Genomic DNA, 23,510 nt, shown 5'->3' on the forward strand with positions numbered 1-23,510 from the left:
TGTAGTCTGGTCCCAAGCCTTAGTGCCAATTGGGTGTTGCAGTATGCGAGTGTGATGAATGGGGCATGGCGGCTTACTCGTTGTTATAATAATCCACCTACCCTGATGACATCATCTCAGTGGTTTGTATTTTTACCATGGTTACCACCTCTGACCAACGGCTAGTGGTGGTTGCCGTGACAACTGGGGGAAGGGCTGTATGAAATGTCAGGTCTTAAAGAAATACCTCATCACAAAAATGCAAAAGATGTGTTTTACTGCGTGTAAAGTTGTGTATTATGTAGTCTCTTTTTGTAAAAAGGGATATCATGATACAATGACCAATTTGGATTAATCCGTTTCTATTAAAATGAATTTCCTTTCTCGTGAGGATAATTTGGGTGTAGGTATTTTGACAATTATGATGAGCTGACTCTTTAAGACCACGAGACTGTCTTTTTCTCTATAAGTTTATGACCTAAACATGTTTCTGTGTGTGTGTGTGTGTGTGTGTGTGTGTGTGTGTGTGTGTGTGTGTGTGTGTGTGTGTGTATGTCTACATTTGTTTTCCATTAGAAAATGTCCCACGTCTCCTTCCAAAAGAACTATTAGACATGCTCTATTTCTATATTATAGGTACATATTTTATACAGATAAAATGTATTGATGTAATTCATCCAAAACCCTCACAATGTCTAGGTTTCAAACAAAAAAAAAAACAAGACATCTATCTTTGGTTACGTGTTTCTCTCAGCATTCAAAGTAGCAGGTTTCTAAGTGGTTTGGTGTCAGGAAATGTGTGGTTTTATGTAAACGTTATTGCACAACACTCATATGTAACCGTAGCTTCTTAGAAAGTTTTCTGGAAAAGTAGTTTGGTACTAATTTAAGGGAACATTAAGATAGTGTCAAATTGCTTATCATTTTATAGTACATTTATAACATTCAGTTTTTTAATTCTATTAAACTGTAATCCTTTATCTTTATCACAGAGCCTCGAGGGGAAGGTGTTTGATTAAGCTTGAAAGCATCAGTGCCTGTCCCTAAGGGGCCTTAACGCCTGAGAAATAACCATTATGTGGACATGTCCGCAGCTATTGATGTGATTGGGACGGGTTGGCCGAAGGGATAGTAACAGTGGCCAAGACAGTGACAAACAGCATACAGTCTGACACTCTTTGAATCTGGTACTTCTATCAGGTATAACAGATGTGTTGCCAGTACACCAAACAAGTATAAAAATAGTCACAATCAGCTTCAGCTGCAGACAACCATACTAATTAGCCTCCACTATTTATCATTACCTTAGCTGCAGTCAACAGTAAGAAAAACATAAAATAACACTTGCTTTAAGCCTAGTTCATGCTTCTGCGTCAGGTCGACGGCGTACCTATGGCGTAGGTACCGCGTTGATGCACACCCCTATGCCATAGCTTGACGTGCACCTCCCCAAAATCCTAACTGCGCGTCGCGTCGACGCGGACCGCAAGCGCTGTGATTGGTCCGCTCAAAACGTAATTTCCGGCAGTTGCTTTTTTTTTCAGTGGTCGTACAGACCACCTCCGCAAACGTCTTCGCTTGTCGCCTGCGCTTCAACATTTGCAATAAAAGCATTTGCTTTTCAATTTTGATGAGCTCCGACTCTAAAACCCCTGAAACCACACAGCCACACACACCTGGCGTCATGGCCGTGAATTGCAGAGCAATGCGGTCCCTCGACGCAGAATTTCGAATGCTCAACGACGGCGTCACGTCAACGGCGTAGGTATGCCGTCGACCTGACATACAAGCATGAACTAGCCTTTAAACTGTTTTATTACAGTCACAGTTGAAAACACAGCTTTCTATATACACCACATATAGTGATACCTTTTTTGTGATTCTTTACTCCAGAATATAAAATGTACATCCTCATCAGATGAACAGCAAAGAAATTATACCCCTCTTTTGTGTACAAAATATAGGAATCAATATGTATTGGACAAATTAACATGTAACATACAGCCAAATTTACAGCCAAATGTAAAATGTATCACTGTCTTGCTGCTTACAGATTGCATCAAACTCCAAAATTCATTTTTTTTTATATCCGAATGTAAATGATGATCTAAATGTGTGTGTGTGTGTGTGTGTGTGTGTGTGTGTGTGTGTGTGTGTGTGTGTGTGTGTGTGCGTTGAACTGCATGCTGGTCACTGAGTTTGTTTCTCACTTTTGTGTCTTTTCAGCATACTGCAGATGGCTGTATGGTTACGTCTGCCCTGCCTTCTCTCTCTTCTCTGTCTCTTTGTCAGCTCTGAAGTTTTTTTTCTTTTTTTCTGGAGAATGTTTTCGGTGACATTTACAGTTACTTGTATTAGTTGACTTTGCTGTTAAAGCTGCATTAAGCGATTTATAAATACCAAATAGCAGGAGTTTAGGACTTTATTTACTCATCAAGTTTACAGCTGATCTGTTTGCTTGATCTTCCTGAAGGAGTTCTGCTTACTAATGCAGTAGAGAGACAGTAGTTAGCTGCTTGGCCCCTATTGACCACTGGTCTTCTTCTTTCCAGTGAAATGTGTATTGTATTTCTCTGCTGGAATACAGTTTTTCAAACAGGACCAATATTCGAGACAGTTGATCAAAATTACATTATACAGCAGCACTTACCTAAAGATCTTTATTAAGGTCAGGTGATAGTCAGTGCTTCAGTATTGCGTATAGCTTTTTACAATATGCTGCCTTCACTGCACAGGCTTTTCATTAGATGTCAAACTAAAGTACAGGAGATCTGTGACACTGCCATCACTCGAAGCCAGACAGACATCTCCTAACTCTTCAATGACAAGAGCAGGATGCCCTCTGAGATAGGTCTTTATAAGTCTTCACATTTTCTTGCCGTGTCAAGTTGACTTTCACCTTTTGTATGACCCCATCTTTGCCGGAATGAGTTTTGACAATGGCACTAATGGCTAATATGCATCTTCTTGCCTAGTTGTCCTTCATCAGAGCAATGTCTCCTTGTTCAGATGATGTCTTTTAGTTTGGCTTTTTTTTACGACTTCGTAGTGGGCTCTGGACTCTCTATATCCCATATGGCATAGGATGTGTCCTCTAAAGAGGGTAATGTTGGATGAAGCTTGGCTTTTAGAGAGTTTTTGGAAGACAGTTGTGCGCTGATCAGCCCTTGAAACCCTTTCACATTACATGATTACATTTTGATATCGCTTAATGGAGCTTTAAGCCTAAACCTTTGATAGATCTATTATGTGACTACTGTTGTTGTACTTAAAGCATGGTAGAACCAGAGACATGTTTTATTTTCTCATTTCCATGACTTTCAGTCAAGAAATGTATTGATTCAGAACAAAACACTGAACAAATTATTCACTGAATTTCTGCCAATATTATCTTTCAACATCCTCCCATGTCTCTGCTCCTAGCATGATCTTACTGTTGTCATTTAATGTTTTTCCCCCCTTGTTGCCATTAACACAGTCAAAGTGGATGGTTAATGATATAATGTCAATGGTGGGTTCAGTTCAGAAAAAAAACACAATCCTTTGGAATGTGAACATCATCAAATTCAAATCATACAACATCAAATTTGATGTGAACTGAGCTCATGCCAAGTTATTAGTCACATTTGTACACAACTTGATATGGAGCATTTTAGATGAAAACATTCGCCTGCATTAATCACGACATAATACATGAGGTTTTCTATCGACACTCTTGCTTGATTCACGAGGGTACAAAATACCACTCCCCATAAGCATCAATTTCACCGCCTTTTCGTCTTGCCATTACATCATTACTTTAACGTAAAAATGCTCTTCCTGCTGGATGATCTCTTATCTTTTTAAGAGTTAATCATTAAATGTAGGCTTGTTACAAAAATATAAGCCACTAGTTGCACAAAGACATATTAGACTCGTCTCCACATTTAGATTATTAGATATCAGTGAGAAAGTTTTACAAAAGATGAGACTAAAATATAAAATTGGAGGCCACTAATTATTTAAGTATTCTTAAAAATTATGCTTTGTTTTGAGGAAGGATAACATAAGTAACTCAAAGTAATTTTTCACACTTAGTTGGGTGTTTCACTATGAGAGATATAGACCACTCAAATATTCTGTGCTGACCCTTCCCTTTGTATAGAGCCAATAAAGTAACCACACTTCTGGTGAAATAAGCCCTCAAACCCTGATGGGCTTGTGAGGTCTTCACACCAGATATGGGGCTTCCACAATGCAGTGGGACAGTCTCCGTTGGTATAATGACTTGCCTGTATGGACCAGGAATTAAACAGCTCATCAGCTTCAGAGCACACGTTTAGCCACTGGCTGAGCATCTACACTCAGAGAAAAACAATGGTTCCTGGGTGTATACGGTGTAGATACCATGAGCATGAGGGTGGAAGGTCTACTTCCCGGAAATGGTCAATGTTCAATATCATGCTACTACAGATGCCTGCTAGGCCTCTTGTTTAGGAGTGAGTGCAACCCTGGTAGTTGGTGTAAGTTAATACAGTGCAGTTGTCTGAAGTGCAGAACATTTTTCAGTGCTAAAAACACTGCCCTAGGTACCAAATGTCATTTACTGCTGTGCCCATCATGGTTGCACCGCGCTCTGACAGGCATTCATCCATTGTCATTGTTACCCGGGAAAACAGGACTACTCACGCCACAATTGATGTGTCTCCGCTGATGCAGATTGACAATGCAAGTCATAGTTATTTTTTAGCCTGAAATAAAGGTGATCACAAGGGTACAGTCATGATAATAATCCATTGTTGAAAATCCCTCATTTATATGAAGACTCAGAAATACAACAGATATGACTAAAGGCATAAGCAAGATAGGATGTAGGCAGTCTGAACGTTGCAACTTTCCCCAGATGAAAAAGGGAGACAGATCCCTGGGATGGTTTATCACCATACGAATCACTGACTGCCTGCTCATATGCAATTGTGAACATCTAAAATAGTTCACTTCGGAGGAGGAGAATGTGGACAGAATATGAACAGTCCTGCCTCCACACAAGAATATTCTTGTGTCAACATTCTGGGGGGCCGGTCCGCGGCCAGTTCCTCGCTGTCATAGCAGCAGAGGTGTGATTACTTAACGCCATGGGCCTTAGTTTTTTCCTGCCTATTCTGGCACCACTGCTTCTAACCCCACTGCTGCAGCAAAGCTGGCCTTGGGTACCTTAGGTGGGCAAGTAATGTGTTTAGTGAGTAAGCAGAGATAAGGGTCGACTCCCTCCTGCTTCCATTCTTTAAGGCTGAGCTGAAAAGGCTTTTGTTGGGTTGTTGGCCACATCAAATTTCTGCCTTTTGTGTTTTACACAAGTTTTGTGATCTTCGGCTTCGAGTATCACTTAGTGTGAAGCATGCTCTTGAAATGTGGACCAGTTTCAGTACAATCTGGAAACTGTTGAAAATGTTCTGGGAACAGGTTACCTATTTGGCAATACCCAAGATAGCCTTAAGAAACTAAGTATTGTTTCTCAAGGAAAGTGCAAGAAACACTTTGGGAAGATAGGGTTTGACTGGTGTGTCAGACAGTTGTGGTGTCAAAGGAGATTCCAAGATATTTCCCATAGTGAAAACACAGAACGGAGTTGGAAAATTTTAAAGTTCAGAGTTTAAAATCTTAAGTGAGACTGGCTAAGTTATACAAGCTAGGATACTCCTAAGAAACCCGACCACAAATTCCCCAGATAATCCTATTTTCTTTTAAACAGACTTCAGATTGTTGAATGGCTGGTTGTAATGTTACTGGCCATACCAACTATTCTAAATACATTTGATAGGATTTAACGTTGACCATGATTTGCATAATATAAGGTATACATAATTAATGCCCAAAAGTTCATTAAGGAAATCTGTTAAACGTCAATCATATTGGTGACATTTATTTCTTTATTTTCTTTCGTATACCATTATAGAAAAGTTGAGCGATTATGCTAGAAAATTGATTTGCTCCTAATCCATCTGCCTCACCAAAGTATACATGACTCTGTTCTTTTGCTACGCTAAAGTTACAGTTCCATTTATTTTCTGATCTAATCATGCAATCATTTACCATCATTTTTAGTATTTTAAACAGATTTGAAAGTACCCATGGAAATGAATGACCGAATGCTCGGCAGTAGCCAAAATCAGCTCAAAGTAATGTTCTTCATGTAGATGTCCCTGAACAGAATTGAAGCTGTCTTACAGGAGGATGATTACTGGTGTCAAATAGTTTAACTGGGCTGTGATTGAAGAGTTGTTGATAAATCCTTATATGGTTGGGATCTGACGGCATTTTATGGAACTCAATACAATATGAAACAAGCTTATTGCATCAGAATTATTTATAATCCCTTATTGAATCAAAGACAGATCTGAGATAGAATTTGAGTTAGACTAAACATTTTTTTTAAATTTGCTTTTAGAATATTTAGACAGCCTCAACACTAAATAAAATCTTGAGCTGCAAATTAACAATATGTATCTAACACATGACAGGTGCAGCTTTTGATTGTTGTACAGCTTTTTCTTTACTAGCTCCTTAATCAAATTAGCAGAAGTTTTAAATGTTAAATATTAATCTGCTCATCTACAATTGCTTATATGATATGAAATGAAGCCTAGTTTAGCACTCCATAACTAAATGATGTGCCAATCTGTTATATTATGTTACCTTTGACATTTCTGATGCACAACACGATAATTTAACTTCAACTTACAGCTTTGTATTGGATTGGAGCTTTTATTTTCCTTCACAGCAACCTATTGTAAATATTTGAGGTAAAAGCAACTGTAACCAGATAATAGCCAAGTCTTACTTCGGCCATTAATTAATCAACTACATTTACATAATAAGATGTAGTTAACAATAGGAACTTGATTCATGGATGTTTTGTAACAAAGAGCGAGGAGAGAGAAATGATTCAATAAGAGATTTGTAAATGATCGATCAACAACTGGCTATCAGAACACAAACCTTTCTTTATGGATATATAACAACACATCATGGGATTTTGAAATATTCAACATTTTTATTTCCATGGTACTTAGCAAGTTGCGCATAGCAGCTAGGGCATGCTACAGCTAGAAAAGAGAAGAATTTCAGCTGTGTAATATTCTGTTTATGCTAAGGATTTAGAGTTGATGCTGCTAACATGCGTACCAGCAGGAGGACTGACATTGACAACAACTGAACTGCTAACAGCCACTGTGTTCATGTAGAAATGCTGTGAACCTGGCGGTGTTAAAGTTGAACGAGCAGGGGCTGCTGGACAAACTGAAAAACAAGTGGTGGTATGACAAGGGCGAATGCGGCAGCGGAGGAGGGGAGAGCAAGGTTAATACACACACACGCACACGTATATACACACAAAAACACACAAACATGACGGTAACTCTGGGTTTTTAGGTGTAAAAAATGACCTAAAGAAGCAGCACAGTTATAACGCCACATGTGAAGGTACCAATGTGCTGTAGCTGTAGCTCTTCACACAAATCCAAGAAAAAAAATCAATGCCAATTGTTATTACTGAATACTACAAGCAGTTGCTTAAGAGCACCACCAGCAGGTAGCCTTATTGTCTGTGCTGCTTCTTCTACGGATGTGTTGCACCCTGTTTGGTTGAGGTCAGGGTTAGGGCAGGCTTCAGGGGCAAGGTCAGGGTCAGGTGACCTCATACCAGATGGCAGCAACAGTGCAGGAGAAGGGCTGTTGATAAAAAGTTTGTGCAACCTAGACAAACTCCTTTTATCTATGGCTCTGGCCTGGAGGAATACTACTGCTAAAAAAAACAGAAAGGCTTTTCACTGCAGCACCTCTCACTCTCTGTCTCTGAGGCCAAACAGAGGGGCCTTGAAAGTAAAAATCTTCATTTTTAACAGTTTTGTTTCAGACTTAAATGTCAACACAGTCCACTTGGGGGCTGAAATTATGTTCACAATAAAACATGTCATTATTTGACAATAGATGGGAAGAGATCTTTAATGATTGTTCTCAAACTCTCTTTGCTAAATGAACCGGTCACATTTCGACATGGTCTTTGAATTGAAAGTAATGTGGTAAGATATTGTGATGAATGAAGTTCCTACAAATATCATAACATTAGTGGGCCCTGTCTTGGTCACTAGACCAGAGTTTGAGAATTGCTGCCCAACTAATAACATAAGATAACATTGTTAATGATGTTATTTATGTTATTCCCATTAAAGAGTGCCAGTAAACCTTGCCGTATTGAAACTGAATGAGCAAGGGACCCTAGACAAGATGAAAAACAAGTGGTGGTACGATAAAGGAGAGTGTGGCTTCAAGGACTCCACCAATAAGGTTAGTTTTATGTCTGTGGATCAATCAAACACATTGTCTGTTCACACATGCAACAAGCACATATAGTTTTGTTTTCTATAGCTTTACTTTAGGATGACGTTAGTGCCAGATGTTCATATATGTAAACATGAAGGAAACTCAACTTGAACCGAATTGTTCAGTACAGATTAGTTCTATCTGTATGTAATACTTAGGACACCTCAGGTTAAAGCATGAAGGTTTTAAACTGTTAAACTGTATAATGTTAATAAGATAAATAACAATAAGTAGTGTACTGAAAACAATGGATTTTACTGTGCATTAGCAAGTTAGGCTCACTGAAGTGTTTGTTTTGTCTGTTGAACACTCGTGTTTAAGTCTGGCTGTCTGTCTGAATCCTGATGCTGACACACAGAGTTTCCAAGTTAATGTCTGCAAAGAACAAGTTGTAAATGGAGATTTAACAATAATCACACATTATATACATGAAAGAGGTATGGGTTGTGGCAATCTTTTGTTTTATTTGATCCCCCCATTTCTGTGGGTTTATACATGGGCATACCTGTTCTGCCGAAAGCTGCATCCAGACCCTTCAGACTCTATTTGGTTTATATTTGTTCACATATATTTATTTATGTATCTCCTTGGCCCTGTTTCCCCTGACTTTCTGGAACCTCAAGCTCAAGACAATCTTTCTGTATAATATGATGCATAGACGGCACTTGGTGACATCTATGTGGTGCCTATGCAGTCTTCTATGGTTCAGTGGTCCATTAGGCAGGTCTGCAGGCAGCAGAGTTCCTTTGTATCTGTAAGCTCTCGGCAGGCGGATAAAACGTTGGTGTTCAGCCATGTGAGATTTTTTGTCAGGCAGAACTGTGTTAGTATGGATAAAGCTATGATTGTACAAGAAAGACTGAGCCCTGAGGTACACTTACCTGATTTCAGGTCTTTCCGTCACATCTCGCAGTCTTCTTGAGCAAATGGTTATGTATTAGGTGTCATCATCATGTAAGGTCACATGACAACTAAAGCCTAGTTCATGCTTCTGCGTCAGGTCGACGGCGTACCTATGGCGTAGGTACCGCGTCGACGCACACCCCTACGCCGTAGCCTGACGTGCACCTCCCCAAAATCCTAACTACGCGTCGCGTCGACGTGGACCGCAAGCGCTGTGATTGGTCCGCTCAGAACATAATTTCCGGCAGTTGCTTTTTTTTTTTAGTGGTCGTACAGACCACCTCCGCAAACGTCTTCTCTGTCGCCTACGCTTCAACATTTGCAATATGAGCATTTGCTCTTCAATTTTGATGCGCTCCGACTCTAAAACCCCTGAAAACCACACAGCCACACACACCTGCAAGCACGGCCGTGAATTGCAGAGCGACGCGGTCCCAGAACTTTGAATGCTCAACGATGGCGTCACGTCGGCGACGTAGGTGCGGCGTCGACGTGACGCAGAAGCATGAACAAGGCTTCAGCCTACCCCATTTACTGATGAAGACTCCCTGTTTATTTCTCCGATGGTCTTGTACTGCTCCAGCCAAATCACTGTAACTGTAACATTGCATCTTAAACCATTATGTCTTCTGTACTCATATTTTGTGATGCCATTATCACTGTTTCAAACGTAAATAGTTTGCAATATAATTCAAGGAAATTCTGTTCTTGTTTTTTTGTTTTCACAATTAAATTTACAACAAGTATACGAATTTCCATTTTTGAGCGACATCTAGAGCGAGCAGAGTTCCCCCAGTGCTGGCTACCCAGAGAGACACAAGATATAGGCTGAAGTAGTTTATAGCTCTTCCTTGTCTTTCAGGAAGTACAACAGAGCATGAGAACTCTTGCTTTCTCGTCCATTATAACATGCACTGAGGAATTGAATGCTTCAATTGTCTACATTCATCATCAACACTGATTAAACATCCACATCATAGAAAGTGGTAATTTTCTCTTCTGAAGTTACATTTTAAACTGGTTGATTATACAGTATATGTGACATTTGAATGATTGCACTAAGCTAGTTCTAAGAATTCCGGATGACTACCAGAGACCCAGTTTTAACGCTTGATGATATCCATCTTTTGCAAACATACAAGTTGAGTATTTAATATCACCTGGGATGACGTAAGCCATTTCTACTTTTGTGAGTCTATATCATCATCAAAGATGTCCACTGAATTCTCACAAAGATTCTGAGTGACATGGAACGCTCATCCAGAATTATTTAATTCATATATCTGGAGTTGCATGCATAACTTCCCTTCTGTGTCATTCTTCGTGACCACCAAAAGCAGTGCCTAACACTGGATGACTATTACTAATATAGTCAAGAGGAATCTAACTTGCCTTACAGCTGGATGGTTCTTGAAAGACAGCTGTCCAGGTGGCTACTGCACAAATTTCAAGAGGTGGGGATACTTCTGCTGGAGTGGCCCCTTATATTCAGAGGCAAAGGCACACCTATTTGCCTCCTCAATTACCTTAGCAAGCCACCTTGAAAGTATCTGTCTTGGACAGGATGTGTCCTTTCCTGGGGCGCTCAAAGCAAGCAAACAAGCCATTAGAGTGATGAAAGACCCAACGAGCCCTGTATAAAATGCCTTAAAACCCTCACTGGACAGTAGTTCTGCTGAACAAGTTTCCTTGTGCTGTAGGCGTAAAGGCCCTGTAAGCCAGAGCCAGTATCTTTAAAAAGAATGATGGGTAATGCCAAATTACCACAATTGTACTATTCAAATTCCAGCACACGCAAACTCCTTTACATGCTCTGCTGATGCCATCCACAGAATAAAAATAGCCTTTGCAAAAAGCCACTTTAGCCCCAACTGCTCCAAAAGCTTAAAGGGGTGGAGACAAATGGCCTCCAGTACGACAGGCAGGCATAATGTGCCATGTTGGCTGGAGTTCATAAGTCCATTGTTTGAACTACCTCCTGGTCACATGTCATTAGGAGTGGGTCAGGCCCTCCAGGGGGCCATGCCCATACCTGCAAGCATTCTGGTCTTAGTTCTCAGATGTGGCCTCTCAGCTGGGAGAGCAGGTCTCATCCCCTGTGCAGGCACCATGGATCTCCATCCATCCCTGGAAACCAGGCCCTCCCTAGCCAGTTTGGGGCAACCCACAGGATTTGGGGTTGCCTTGCTAAACTATTTGCAGCGTTACCCGTATTAGTGATGTGGGAATCGGTGTGCCATTTGGTTTCTGTCGTCATCAATGAAAACCAGATAGGACAATGTGTGAAGGCAAACAGGTCCACCTTTACTGTGCAATATCTGTCCTTTATTGCCTCTATTACCTCTGGCTGGAGCCTCCCGCGTTGGAGGTTTCTGGCACCAAGTCACCTTGAGTCTGCCACCATGCTATATGGCTTTGAGTCTTAATCAATGTGGAAAAGACCACACAAGGAGTTTGTCGTGCTCCTCATAGCATCTTGTTCGACCTGGTGCCCCCTTGACGGTTGACATGGTAGTTGCTGTCACAACAAGGCTGATTGCCTCTAAAATATGGAAGGAGTTTGGGGAGCCTCAAATGTATAGCACATAGTTTAATCATAGTATGTGCTCTGCACAAGGTAGAAGAAGGTAGAAGCTCTATGTAGCTGCAATTCATGCATTGACTGTCAAACACCGAGGCATGTTGGGCATTCGTCTTGTCTATCTGCCGCTAGCAATGGAACCATGCAGGTGCTGCAAATGTGTGAGCTTAACATGGTTGGTCCAGATGTCTGCCACGCAACCTAAACTAGCGGAGTGGCTTATTGATATTAATCATTGTACTTTTGGGATTTATTTTTATAAATGTCCTTTTATTTTTCTCGTCAAAAATAACAGGTTACACAAGATAAAAGGCTATCCCTATGCTCTGTACACACCATGTTTTTGCTTTTGTCATTCGTGGTGTGAACATTGCACCAGGCTACCTTTCGCGCCGATCTTCAGAGCTGGTGAAGATCTTATCCATAATGTTAGATGCTGAGCACAAACACCAGTCTGTGAGCTAAGAGATACAAGTGTAGCTATGATGGTCTAATTGTAGCCCTCGGAGGACGACCATACAGTTACAGGGCTACTGGCAAAGGGTCTCGGATTACCGTTTTTTAAAATTCTAAACCTTTAATTTCAACCTGCATTCACGGATTCCCTTTGAGATGCTTCAAGGGACATCTTTGATGATGACGTGGGCTGTGGACTAGCCTGCCCCTCTTCATCCCAGAAGGATGACGTCCAGTGTTAAGCATGGCTTTCGGGAAAAATGAAATAGAACTTTTCCCATGGTTTCTATTATTCATGATACAATTGTACTCACCAGAGTAACTGCTCTGGTGAGTACAATTATCATATTTACATATAGGCAAACTGATAAAAAGTTAAGAAAGGTTCAGGTCTGTGCAGGTCAGGTGTAGCCTACTTGTCTGTGACTCTGCACTGTCCTAATCCTAAATAATCTGTATTTATGAGGAGTGAGTTAAATGTGTGCAGATTTAGTGGTAGTGTGTCAGTCATTAGGTTAGTTGGCTGTTAACATAAAAACACACCACTAACACCTTTCTCTGGCTGGCTACCTTCTTTTTCCTTTTGTATGTGTCCTAGGAGAAGACCAGCGCCCTGTCTCTCAGTAATGTAGCAGGAGTCTTCTACATCCTCGTTGGAGGGCTCGGTCTGGCCATGATGGTAGCGCTGGTCGAGTTTTGCTACAAGAGCCGTGCAGAGGCCAAAAAAATGAAGGTACCCTATATTTTTAACTACTAATTTTAGGTTCCATCTTAGAAATAGCAAGTATTGTAGTAATATTATAGTTTTGAACTTTCTGCATGTAGGATTCCTCACACAAAATTATGAGTCTGAATTTATGTGATGAGTAATGAAAAAAATAAACAATATATAATAACTACATATTTTCAATCAAAATCCTGTGTCGTAAATGTCAAACGATATGTGTGAAATTCATATGACTTGGAAGTGCAGTCAATGTAACTTAATAAATAATAATCCAGTGTCTTTATGATATTATCCATGTGTTAGGTTGCAATCCGTTACCAGTTTATTAGGTACATCTTTATGGTAATTTCTGTAGTTTTCAGAATTTCATTGCGTTATAGTTTATACCGTTCATCGTATTTAGAACAAGGGGGTTGTCCAAAATAATAGAAATACCCTTCACTGTAACATGGACAAACTCCAGCCTCATGACCATTAAGTTTAATCAACACCGCTCTAAAACAAAAACTGAACCGTAGAACCTTCTTGAAGGTGGGGTTTATTCTATTGCTGCTGAAGTAACACAACTCTTAGCTCAAAAACGGAGTCTTAGCTCAAATTCAAAATGTATGCAAAATCTCATAAATGCTACTGAAGCATCAATCCACACTTAATTGCAACCTTATTTGTGAAGTTACTGTAGTAAGTATATATCCAGACAAATGTTTTCAACTTCTCATTCGCTGTGTGTCAACCACTAATGTTAATTATGAATTAAGGTTCCTTGCTGTTTTACTAATCTGGTGTTTCCTTCAAGAGCCTTTTTTGGGGGGTATACCAGAAATCTTACGGTTTTGAATTTGTGTTAAACACAGTCAAAGTTGTAGTTATTCAGTGTTTCTCCTATTTGCCAGTAGGAGTTGTTTCTGACCTGATGAATGTAGATCCAAAGTGAAATATATGTATTTTCAGCTGTTAATTCTCCACTATGTTCACCAGCCTGTTGTTTGGTGTTCAGCTGGTAGTGTACAGTGACTGCTTTTTGAATGCTTTCCACAAAAAAAAAAATCCATTTCTATTATTATTATATCATGTCTGAAAAAGGACTAATGAGTGTTCAACAGTGGAAATGGGATATTTTATGGGATGGTTTTAAAGCCTTATTTTTCAGAAAAATACATTCCTTCATCGGATATTTGATAATAGCTTGTGCACCTTGAAAATGGCACATGATATACATTCTCGTTCTCGACTGCACTAGGTATTTGACTGTACTATTTTTATTTGTTTAGTTATGTTTTTCACTTTTTTGTATATTTTGTCCATTCTGCGGAGCCCAGGACGATTAGCGGCCACTAAGGCGTCAGCTAATGGGGATTCAGTAAATGAACTAAACTAATATTTTTAGTCATATTCATGATTATTCTGGCTGTTTTTCAGGGTAACCTAAGGTTGATATTTGCACAGATATCTGCAGAATTTACAACATCTTTATTTTATTTCCTTTTCATTTTATTTCCTGAAATTAAGGCAATTTAATTAAGTGGTCAGGTACAATGTTTTTCTGTCATAATGTAATTTTCATATTTTTATTCTGTCATTTGGGATAGTACACACATGCCTTATGCTATTTACCATAAAAACAATCACGGGATTTGCATCATATTTTCATGTGCAGAAAGATCTTAAAAGGCCCGTTCTATCTCTGTCTCTCTATCTCTCTCACACTCTGTTGCTTTTGCAGTTATATACGATTGGTGCTTCGGCTGCTCAAACTTGTTGTCACGGTCACACGGCTAAAGAGTCCTCATTGTTACAATCAGTAAAGTAATAACAATGACTTTATTTTTGTTATGAAGGTGGCAGCCAACACCTTGTCGTCCCCCCAGCACACAGGAAACTACACACACACTTTGTCCTCTCCTCAACACGCCCCCAACTTCAACCTGCTGTCCCCCAGCCACCAGCCAAACTACGCCACCTATAAAGAGGGCTACAACGTTTACGGCATTGAGAGTGTCAAGATCTAACACGGGTAGGAGAGCGATGATTGATGGCTAAAACTTTCCTAACCTCACAGTCATAGACGATGTTTAGACAATTAACTTTTAATTAGCTTTCATTCTTATCATCGAACAACAGCTGCATTCACATCATGGCGGTGCATTGTAGCTTCAATGGCAAACTGCTTTATTGGGACTCAATGATCCAAAATGCCAGTTGTGGCAAAACATGTTATCTTTTGTTAACCTTGATTCCCCATAATAACTGCTTTTCATTACTGTTAAGCCACAAGCAATAAACTCAAAATGTCCGGTGCCTTCCAATGGCTCGAATGCTCTTCTCTTTTCTGGTAGGTTGTTAAGAAATGATTAGTGTTTAGTTTTAATGGCAGTAACTTCCCATTGAATCAGTTAAAAATATGCAAAATCAAACAGGAGATCATTAGAGAATGACATTTGTATTTCTATTGAAAAAAGGTACCAAACCCTCAATCGGCCGGTCTCTAGCCAGCTGTCTTTTTAAACCACAATTGTTTGATATATCTGCTTTTATTTGAGATCATGAAACATGGTTTGGTCTGGCTTGAAGAATTAGACCAATCATGTAAAAAGTAAATGCCTATCACTGCTATAACCATTAAGAGAATTATATGGGATGCTCCAAATTAATAAATGACGGACAGTCCTTATGTTTTCCTTCTGAGGATAAAGAAGGAAGAAGAGCCTTCTACTGTCCAAAGATAAAAGGTTTTAGTTTAGCAAGACCTTCAAGCTGCTGATGTCTTTCCAATGTATTAGTGGTGGTGTTGGATGTAATATTCCATCAATAGTAAAAAGCTGTTCTGAAAAGAAACCCCGCAATGCTTTTGATCCGTATGATTTCATTAATATCTATGACATGGACTACTTTTGCTTTTTAGCATTAGACAGAATTAGACAGAATTGAAGCTTACTGGCATTGCCGAGTGCTATGATTCACTACATATTCAGAGAATGATGTGAATGCTGCTGTTCTTGGTGAACAAAAGTAACATGAAGACCAGAATAAAGTCTGGAAAACACTGCATACAAGGTGTCTTGTCAAAACTGTATATGGCTGTGAAACTCCTTTCCTTTATTCACTCATTACCCAACCGCTTCCTCACCTCCTCTATCCTTTTTTTTCTCACCTTCCCTAAACTGCCCTCTCCAGTTAAGCGCACCTCCTACTTTTACTGCACTCCTTTCCTTCTCTCCTTCCTTCTTTCCTCTTCTCTCTTTCGATCTCTTTGTTGTCCTCTTACCCACCTCCACTTTTCCCTTTTTACTTTTTTTTTTTTAATTTCCTGATCCTCCTTTATTACTTTATAGCCAATCATCCTCTTTAATGTACTGACTCATTGGTCAATTACTGCCATTCGTCTTAATGTCAGCTTTTCATTAGGCAGGCCCATTAATTCATTTTACAGATGTTTTGGAAGGATACCATCATCAAACACTGGGCTTATGGTGGAACATATGTAAGTGTAATAGTACAGTGATGAACACCAGTGTTCCCTTTGAGTTGATTTACTGGTTACAACACATAGGACATCACACCCCTGCACGGCCTGATTGAAGACGGTGCTTATGAAGCATAAGACGTGAGCTACTTCTAAAGGGTGAGTTCACTGTTACAGAACTACCTCACTAAATACTAAAGTAAAGCAGACAAAGAAAAAGTTTTCAATCGGCCTACCATGAGTGTGATCAAGAACCGAAAGGACTTGCGCAAAGTTTGGTCTTCCTGCGAATAAACATTTTTGAATCTGATTACTTTCCGTTACTTTTGGATTACCTCAATACCAAATATGCAAATAAAGACAGGAGAAAAGAACATTGTAGAACCATGAGACCAGAGAACCCTGACATCAGAGTTTAATCAACGCTATAAACTAGTGTTGGAGATTTGCCTCCGCTGTGGCTTCTTCGGGGGGGCAAGTATAAATGTTGTATATTATACGTGTTGTACTGAGTGAATCAATCGAACGGAAAGCCTTGACAAATGTAACCTGAGGAATGAGAGGAATGAGGTACACTATCGTGTGTTTTGTCTGGCCACACAAAGATGTAATGTAATATAACTATATCTTTTGTACCTTGTTTCTCTTCTTCAGGGAACAAAAGCTACAGTCATAACATTTTTTTTTTATTAGTTTAGCTTCACAAGTTCATTAAACCATTCACTGAAATCATTGATTTTAAAATATAATTTAAGCAGAAGATGCAGCATCAGTCACCATAACAATGTATTATAATCAAGGAGATAATGTGAGAAGTTTCTTTCCTCCAAAGCAGAATTCATACTTGCATAATGTCAATGTTTCTACCTCAATGATTTGATTTGCCTCCAATGTCTCTCTACACTTGGTCATACTGCAACATACCCAATACTTTGCTTTTACACACATTGTCCATTCATTCGTTACATAATGCTACAGTATGTCTCGCTGCATTGAGTGGCTTCAGGAAATGTTCTAGATTTTAAAAGAACTACTTACAATTATGTCTATCTCTCTCTTCTGTTTGTGACTGTGTGTGTGTGTGTGTGTGTGTGTGTGTGTGTGTGTGTGTGTGTGTGTGTGTGTGTGTGTGTGTGTGTGTGTACATACAAAGCCTATGAGCAAATATTGGTGGAAATCCTGAAATTCCTCTTTGATTTGCAACATTCCTTACAAATGACTTGATCTATAAATAATACAACTTTCAGACAACATAAACTTGTATGATGCAAGTCTACTCAATGGACATTGAACATACATTTGTCCCATTGATATATACAATTCCTGTATACTTTACTGATAAACCACAGATTGCCTCAAATAATTACCAGATGAAGTTTTTGCCCGCTCTGTGTTTCTTGATTTCCCATTAATCTCTTTACTATCTTTCTCTCCTTCTCTCCTTTTCTCTCATCGGTTAAAATATGTTTAAGCGTTGGTCATTGTCACATTTTAGGGTCCTGGTAGAAACAGCACTTTCTCAAACAACGAAATGTCCAAACACGGTCGAGAGGATGTCGGCTGGCTCACATTGACCCATTTAGCGGCTCAATTTGCTTCTTGATAGTCTCCAAGTGTCATAGGAAAGGGTCTCAATATAAGAATCTATGTAAATTAAGTGTTTCTGTTTATACAAATCTATTATGTGTAAGAATGTGTTTTGACACATTGTCGAGTATGAAACTTGATTATGGGATGAGACTCAAACATACTGTACTCAAGCAAACCTGATGACACCACCATGTTTTAGACATGTAATGTGATGAAGCACAAAGATTATAGCAGCACTTTATCAAAATGAATAAGTGAATTTGAAATCTGGTGGCAACAATCCAGTCCATGTGTTGTGCGAGCAATATTTAAATAAACCAATGTCAGCAGTGTGCAGTAGGCACTGCCCCCTTCTGAAGGAGGCAGTGCCTAAAATAATGCATGTATCTAGTTTTGGTGTTAATGATTAAAACATGTTTAACATGTTTTTTTTCTTGTACAGATGAAATTCACAGATGCAATGCGCTCCAAAGCTCGTCTATCCATCACAGGATCGACCAGTGAGAATGGTCGTGTCCCAGTGGCTTACCTCCGTCCAGGATTACCCATGAGCCTCAGCATGACTGATCTGTCCTGACCACACCCAAGCCAGTGCCTTACAGCCAATCGACACACATCCTCCCTTCCCCTCTGAAAGTGAGTGGAAATGCTTGTCATCTTCTTCGGTGACCAATTACCACTCACCGTGGGTGATTCGCCCTGATTTTCAATCCGGAGTTTAGCCAATCATATCTCTCTGAGGACTCCTGATCTGCTCTTTAACATCTAGCCTAAAAAGACTGGACAGATGTTGTCCTCCCTCCACTTGGCTGTCAGGCTTTAGCAAAGACCTGCCCACCAACGAAGTGAATCACGTGACCATCACTGAGAAAGATGGCTGGTCATTTACAAATTCATGAAAAACAATCAAGCACAGTGGACAGTTTTCTAAAAAAAAAAAAAAAAACACATCATTGTTTTTCGTAGATTTTTGCCATGGAGGCTGTAGAAACTAAGGACAACAGTGATGCTGACGTTAACGCAATAACAACATTAATCAGGGATGTGATCAGGAATTGTGGGTCTAAAAGCAGAATCTCTTTTAAACGAGCTCAAGTGCTACGAAAAAAACCTGACGTCCTGAAAAATTGCATCCATGACAAAATTGTAATTGTGATAGAAAATTATGATAATGATGTTATTGATCTTAATTGTTTTCCTTTGATTCTGCCTGAATATCCCTACTTATTAGAGACCCAAGAGATGCATGGACTGACACACACACATACACACACACAAAAACACCGGTATGAATACATACACTATACACAGGGATGGGTACAAACTAATCAAAATGTATGTTGATACAAAATAATTTACACAATGTACGCTTCTTAGTGTAGGATCTGAGCATTTCATACTTTGGTAACACCGAGTGGTAGCATTAAAGAGAACCAAACAAATGCAACCTGGGAACAACTGGGTTGAGAGCAATATGTAGAATGCACCAGTTTTCAGACAGATTGACTCATTATTCTACATAAAATATAAACCATCCAAACATTTCGAAAGACTAGAAACACAAACATCATAGATGGATTAAGTAATCAAACAAAAGCCAAAAAGCATGAATTTAACAAGTATTTATATACAAACATAGTACTACATTTGATACATTAATTAATTCTTACATTTATAAATTATTGGTGTATCCTATTACATTTAGCTGTCTCTTAAATTGCTTTTACTCACAAGTTTACATGTTGCTCCTGTTTATGGGTTTTCGCTTAAAATTCTAAAATATTTGTTTTGGCTGTGTGAAGCACACGACTCTTCTTTTAAAATAGTATTATTGCCAATAAAGTTCATGTAAAATTACTTTTTAACTACTTTTTAATCTCTAGTTTTAACAACAAAAAATACTTTTATTACTGTTGTTTTGTAATATATTTCATAGTGATGTCATCAGACTGGAGATTGACAGGAACGCAGTGATTTCTTAATTGGGTCGAATATGAGAGAAACACACAAACTCAGAGCTCAACTTTAAGATCTGCCCATTTTAGAAATTAATTGTTGCAACATTGTCAGATTATAGCCAACCTGATCGGGGTATAATTAAATGTTTAATAACGCTGCAGTCAGGTGCATCTGGTTTTAGGTCAGTTTCAGACCGTTTTGTTATGTAAAGCTTCAGGCCAGGTGCAGGTTTTTTTAATACTGTATATATAATTTATGAATAAGTCTCTCTGTTGCAAGTAGATATACAAAGAGAGAACGTTACATTGCACTAGCGGGCCTCATGGAAAAGACACAGTACCCTTGCGGTGCTGATGCTTTGTCTCGTCACCTATGTGGTCAAATTAACTGCAAGATTTAAAATGCTGCAGCAAAGCAATGAAAGCGTCCAAAAAGCAAGACGGAAAAACAAGACGCGTGTGTGACAGCTGTGTTGATCTGTTAGATGTTCATTTAGCCTTCGCAACGCTATTTCATCGTCAGATATCGGGCTCTGGCACTTTGCGGTTTTGGTGTCTTTTGCACCCTTAAAATTGACGTTTCAAGTTCTCTCTTCTTTAAATCGAAATTTCAAATGTCATCTTGTAATATAATTAGCTGACTTTATTCAAACCTTTACAACCGTTTGTCGCCGCTTTCTCTGGGATGCTATTAAAGGATCTGTAAACAAATCTATATAATTTCATCTCATTTAGTTACAACTCAGCTCAAGAAAGCCAGACCTTTGAGTCCCAGTTAGCTTCAGTAAAACTTCAACGGTATGTGGAAATCCCCTCTAAAATAGCTAGGTGGTCATAAAGATAAACTCAGTGAGAGATCAATGCAAAAGTTCTACCCTAATAGCCCATTCAAGTAATTACTTTTTTATCTCTGGATTAGGATATAACATCACTACGGCATTATCAGGGTACGTTTCTGTATATGTATGTTTTTTTAATATACTTCAAATACTTGTGAGACATGTTGCCCATCCCTGTCTATAGGTCACTACACCCATACAGACACAAACACACATCCCAAACCACATATACAGTACATCAATACACACTGACATACAGTATCACACAATGAGCCACACATTTTGCACGTGCACATGCACATAGTATTGCCATGTGAGTTCTGAAGCCAACTGGATGAAGTGCCAAACTGAATGAGAACCAATCAGAGCTCTCCATGCTCAGCCAATGGCAGCTGCTGATACTGAAACCTGAGCCAATAGGAGCGCTCACTGCTGTGAGGTGGACAAGAAACTGTGAACAAAGACCTTCATTTTAATAAATATACTGCACTGATGATGGCCACAGAGACATGGAGGACGAAGAGAGGACGAAGAGAACGTTTGCATGTCACTTTGAGTTTTTTCTTTCAGATGAACTTGTCAGCCTGAAGCTTTGTGCCTGGCTGCATTTTAGTGTTTAATAATGATAGTAATAAGAATAATATTAACAATATTAATTGCAGTATTAATGTGGTTCTTGTTATGTATAGTGTATGTTTTTAAGAACTCAAATCTGCTACTTTGTTTCACCAGGGAGCTGTTATTTGTGCTGTTAGTTAGAAGCAAGCTGGTTAGCTGAAAAGCTTCTCCCACAACGTGATAAATGCCCCAGACGTGATCAACGTCTGGTTTAAGTTAAGCTGAAAACGTCAAGGGATCTACTTCCTTTTCTGCTCATGGACTCATCATTTTTGCAATGCTCACATGTTGTATTTATCAGAGATATTTTGATGGTGTTATAATCAAGAGATAAGGAGTTACCACGGGATGGCTCCCAAACATGTCAACCACTGAGAGGAATGTGGAAATTATCACCTTCACTTACAACTTTGCTTCTGGTATAATTTCATTTTCTATTAAACTCATCAACTTTGACCAACATCTTGTTAGTTGCTTTTCAACAGAGCAAATTAAGTATCACATTAATGGACTACAACATCTAGCAGTGTTTTTTTTGTGGTGTTTTTTTTACAAATATTAACAGATTTCTGCGTGATTTGACTTTTTTCAGCATATAGTAAACATGCCTGGGTGGTGCATTTGACAGGGGAGATCACTGTTCATTTTATATTTCCTTGTACCTTGCATATCCTAAAATCCACTGAGAGGTTTTTGTGCCTAAACTTAACCAAACCTTTTTCCAGTCTCGCAAAGTGCAAATAGTTTGCAAAAGGCAGTCCATAGAAGTACCGAGCAGTTAACCTGGAAGCTACTCTGTCCTACACCAGAATGTTAACAAGTGCAAGATACATTTTCTGACCTGCTATGACTCTGATCTCTGATCTCTGCCATGCTTCAGATTTTATACCTAGGATAGTATATATATATATATATATATATATATATATATATATATATATATATATGTATATATATATATATATGTATATATATATATATATGTATATATATATATATATGTATATATATATATATATATGTATATATATATATATATATGTATATATATATATATATATATATATATATATATATAAACACTATAACCGCTAGAATACGATTACAGTAACACAACTTTGGAAATTCAAAGACCCACTGAAGTTTTCATCCATTCTTCTCTACTGTAAAATATTTGCTTATAAAGCCTTCAGATTCCCCATTAGATGCACTTTGTGGAGGTCTGTCTTTGGGGTGACGGCTCTGTGATGCATCTGACTCTCATGTGGGAGACTGGTGTTCACATCCTGATGAAGACCATCAATTAAAGCTCCACTGTGGAGTTTTTGTAAAGAAATAAAGTTTCTGTTATTCTTCAGTGTCACTCACTAAACGTATTGTGTATCCTTGGGGCCAAGCAAACATGTTGAATGCATCTCCTTCCTCGTGAAACATTTGCAAAGCTAATATTTGGACTTTTTTGAAGAAGAAAAAAAACCTGCATTGTTTACTTGCCAGAAGTCTTCTCCTTCTCTGTTTTGTCTGAATCTGTTGTTATATTTCTGTATTCTTTGTCACATGACATGTTTGTGTGCGTGCATGGGAGAACCAAATCTTGAAAGTTGCTCCATAGCACAGTAGTGCTCTTTTCCTATTCTCAATAAGTTGCCTAACCTTAACTATAGTTTCAGGATAAATGTGGAGTTACTATAGTAGTCTTATTGTCAACAATTCCCACAACAGGGAGCAAAACTAACAATGTGTTGGTCCATCTTTCAATACCGCCTGACTTCCCTAATGTTTAATTCTCTCAGCTCCAAGCCCATTGCTTCCAACTGGAGAAACCTTTGAATAGTGCACCATGATATTGTGTTTTAAAGAGGCTCAGTCATTTCCAAATGTAGATGGTTACTGTAATTTTTAATTAAATGTTAATTAACCAGGAGGAAATTAGTTGGGGACTATTTACAGCAGCATATGAATCCACATTTGGTGCTCTAGTAAATATTTGAAGCAGCAAGACAGTAAATGTGAGATTTATTCAAAAATAACTACA

General features: G+C 38.9%; 1 protein-coding gene across 5 annotated transcripts in view; it reads left to right on the plus strand.

Annotated features, from left to right (window-relative positions):
• Positions 1-22,400, plus strand: part of LOC137793020 (glutamate receptor 2-like) — a 43,955-nt gene extending 21,555 nt beyond the window's left edge. Inside the window, exons 17-20 of one of the 5 annotated variants that reach the window (XM_068588923.1) lie at positions 8,190-8,304; positions 12,879-13,013; positions 14,846-15,021; positions 18,503-18,593. In XM_068588923.1, the coding sequence (XP_068445024.1) occupies positions 8,190-8,304; positions 12,879-13,013; positions 14,846-15,016 (421 nt within the window). In that variant the 3' untranslated portion in view covers positions 15,017-15,021; positions 18,503-18,593. Of the gene's footprint in view, positions 1-7,185; positions 7,318-8,189; positions 8,305-12,878; positions 13,014-14,845; positions 15,022-18,502 lie in introns of those variants that run through there. The other 4 variants (XM_068588922.1, XM_068588925.1, XM_068588924.1 and 1 more) reach the window with 4 other exon arrangements.
• Positions 22,401-23,510: the final 1,110 nt, after the last annotated feature.

Source organism: Clinocottus analis, unplaced genomic scaffold, assembly GCF_023055335.1.
Source record: "Clinocottus analis isolate CAN_PGR_092001 unplaced genomic scaffold, fCliAna1.0.p SCAF_22, whole genome shotgun sequence".
In the NCBI taxonomy this organism is placed as follows: domain Eukaryota; kingdom Metazoa; phylum Chordata; class Actinopteri; order Perciformes; family Cottidae; genus Clinocottus; species Clinocottus analis.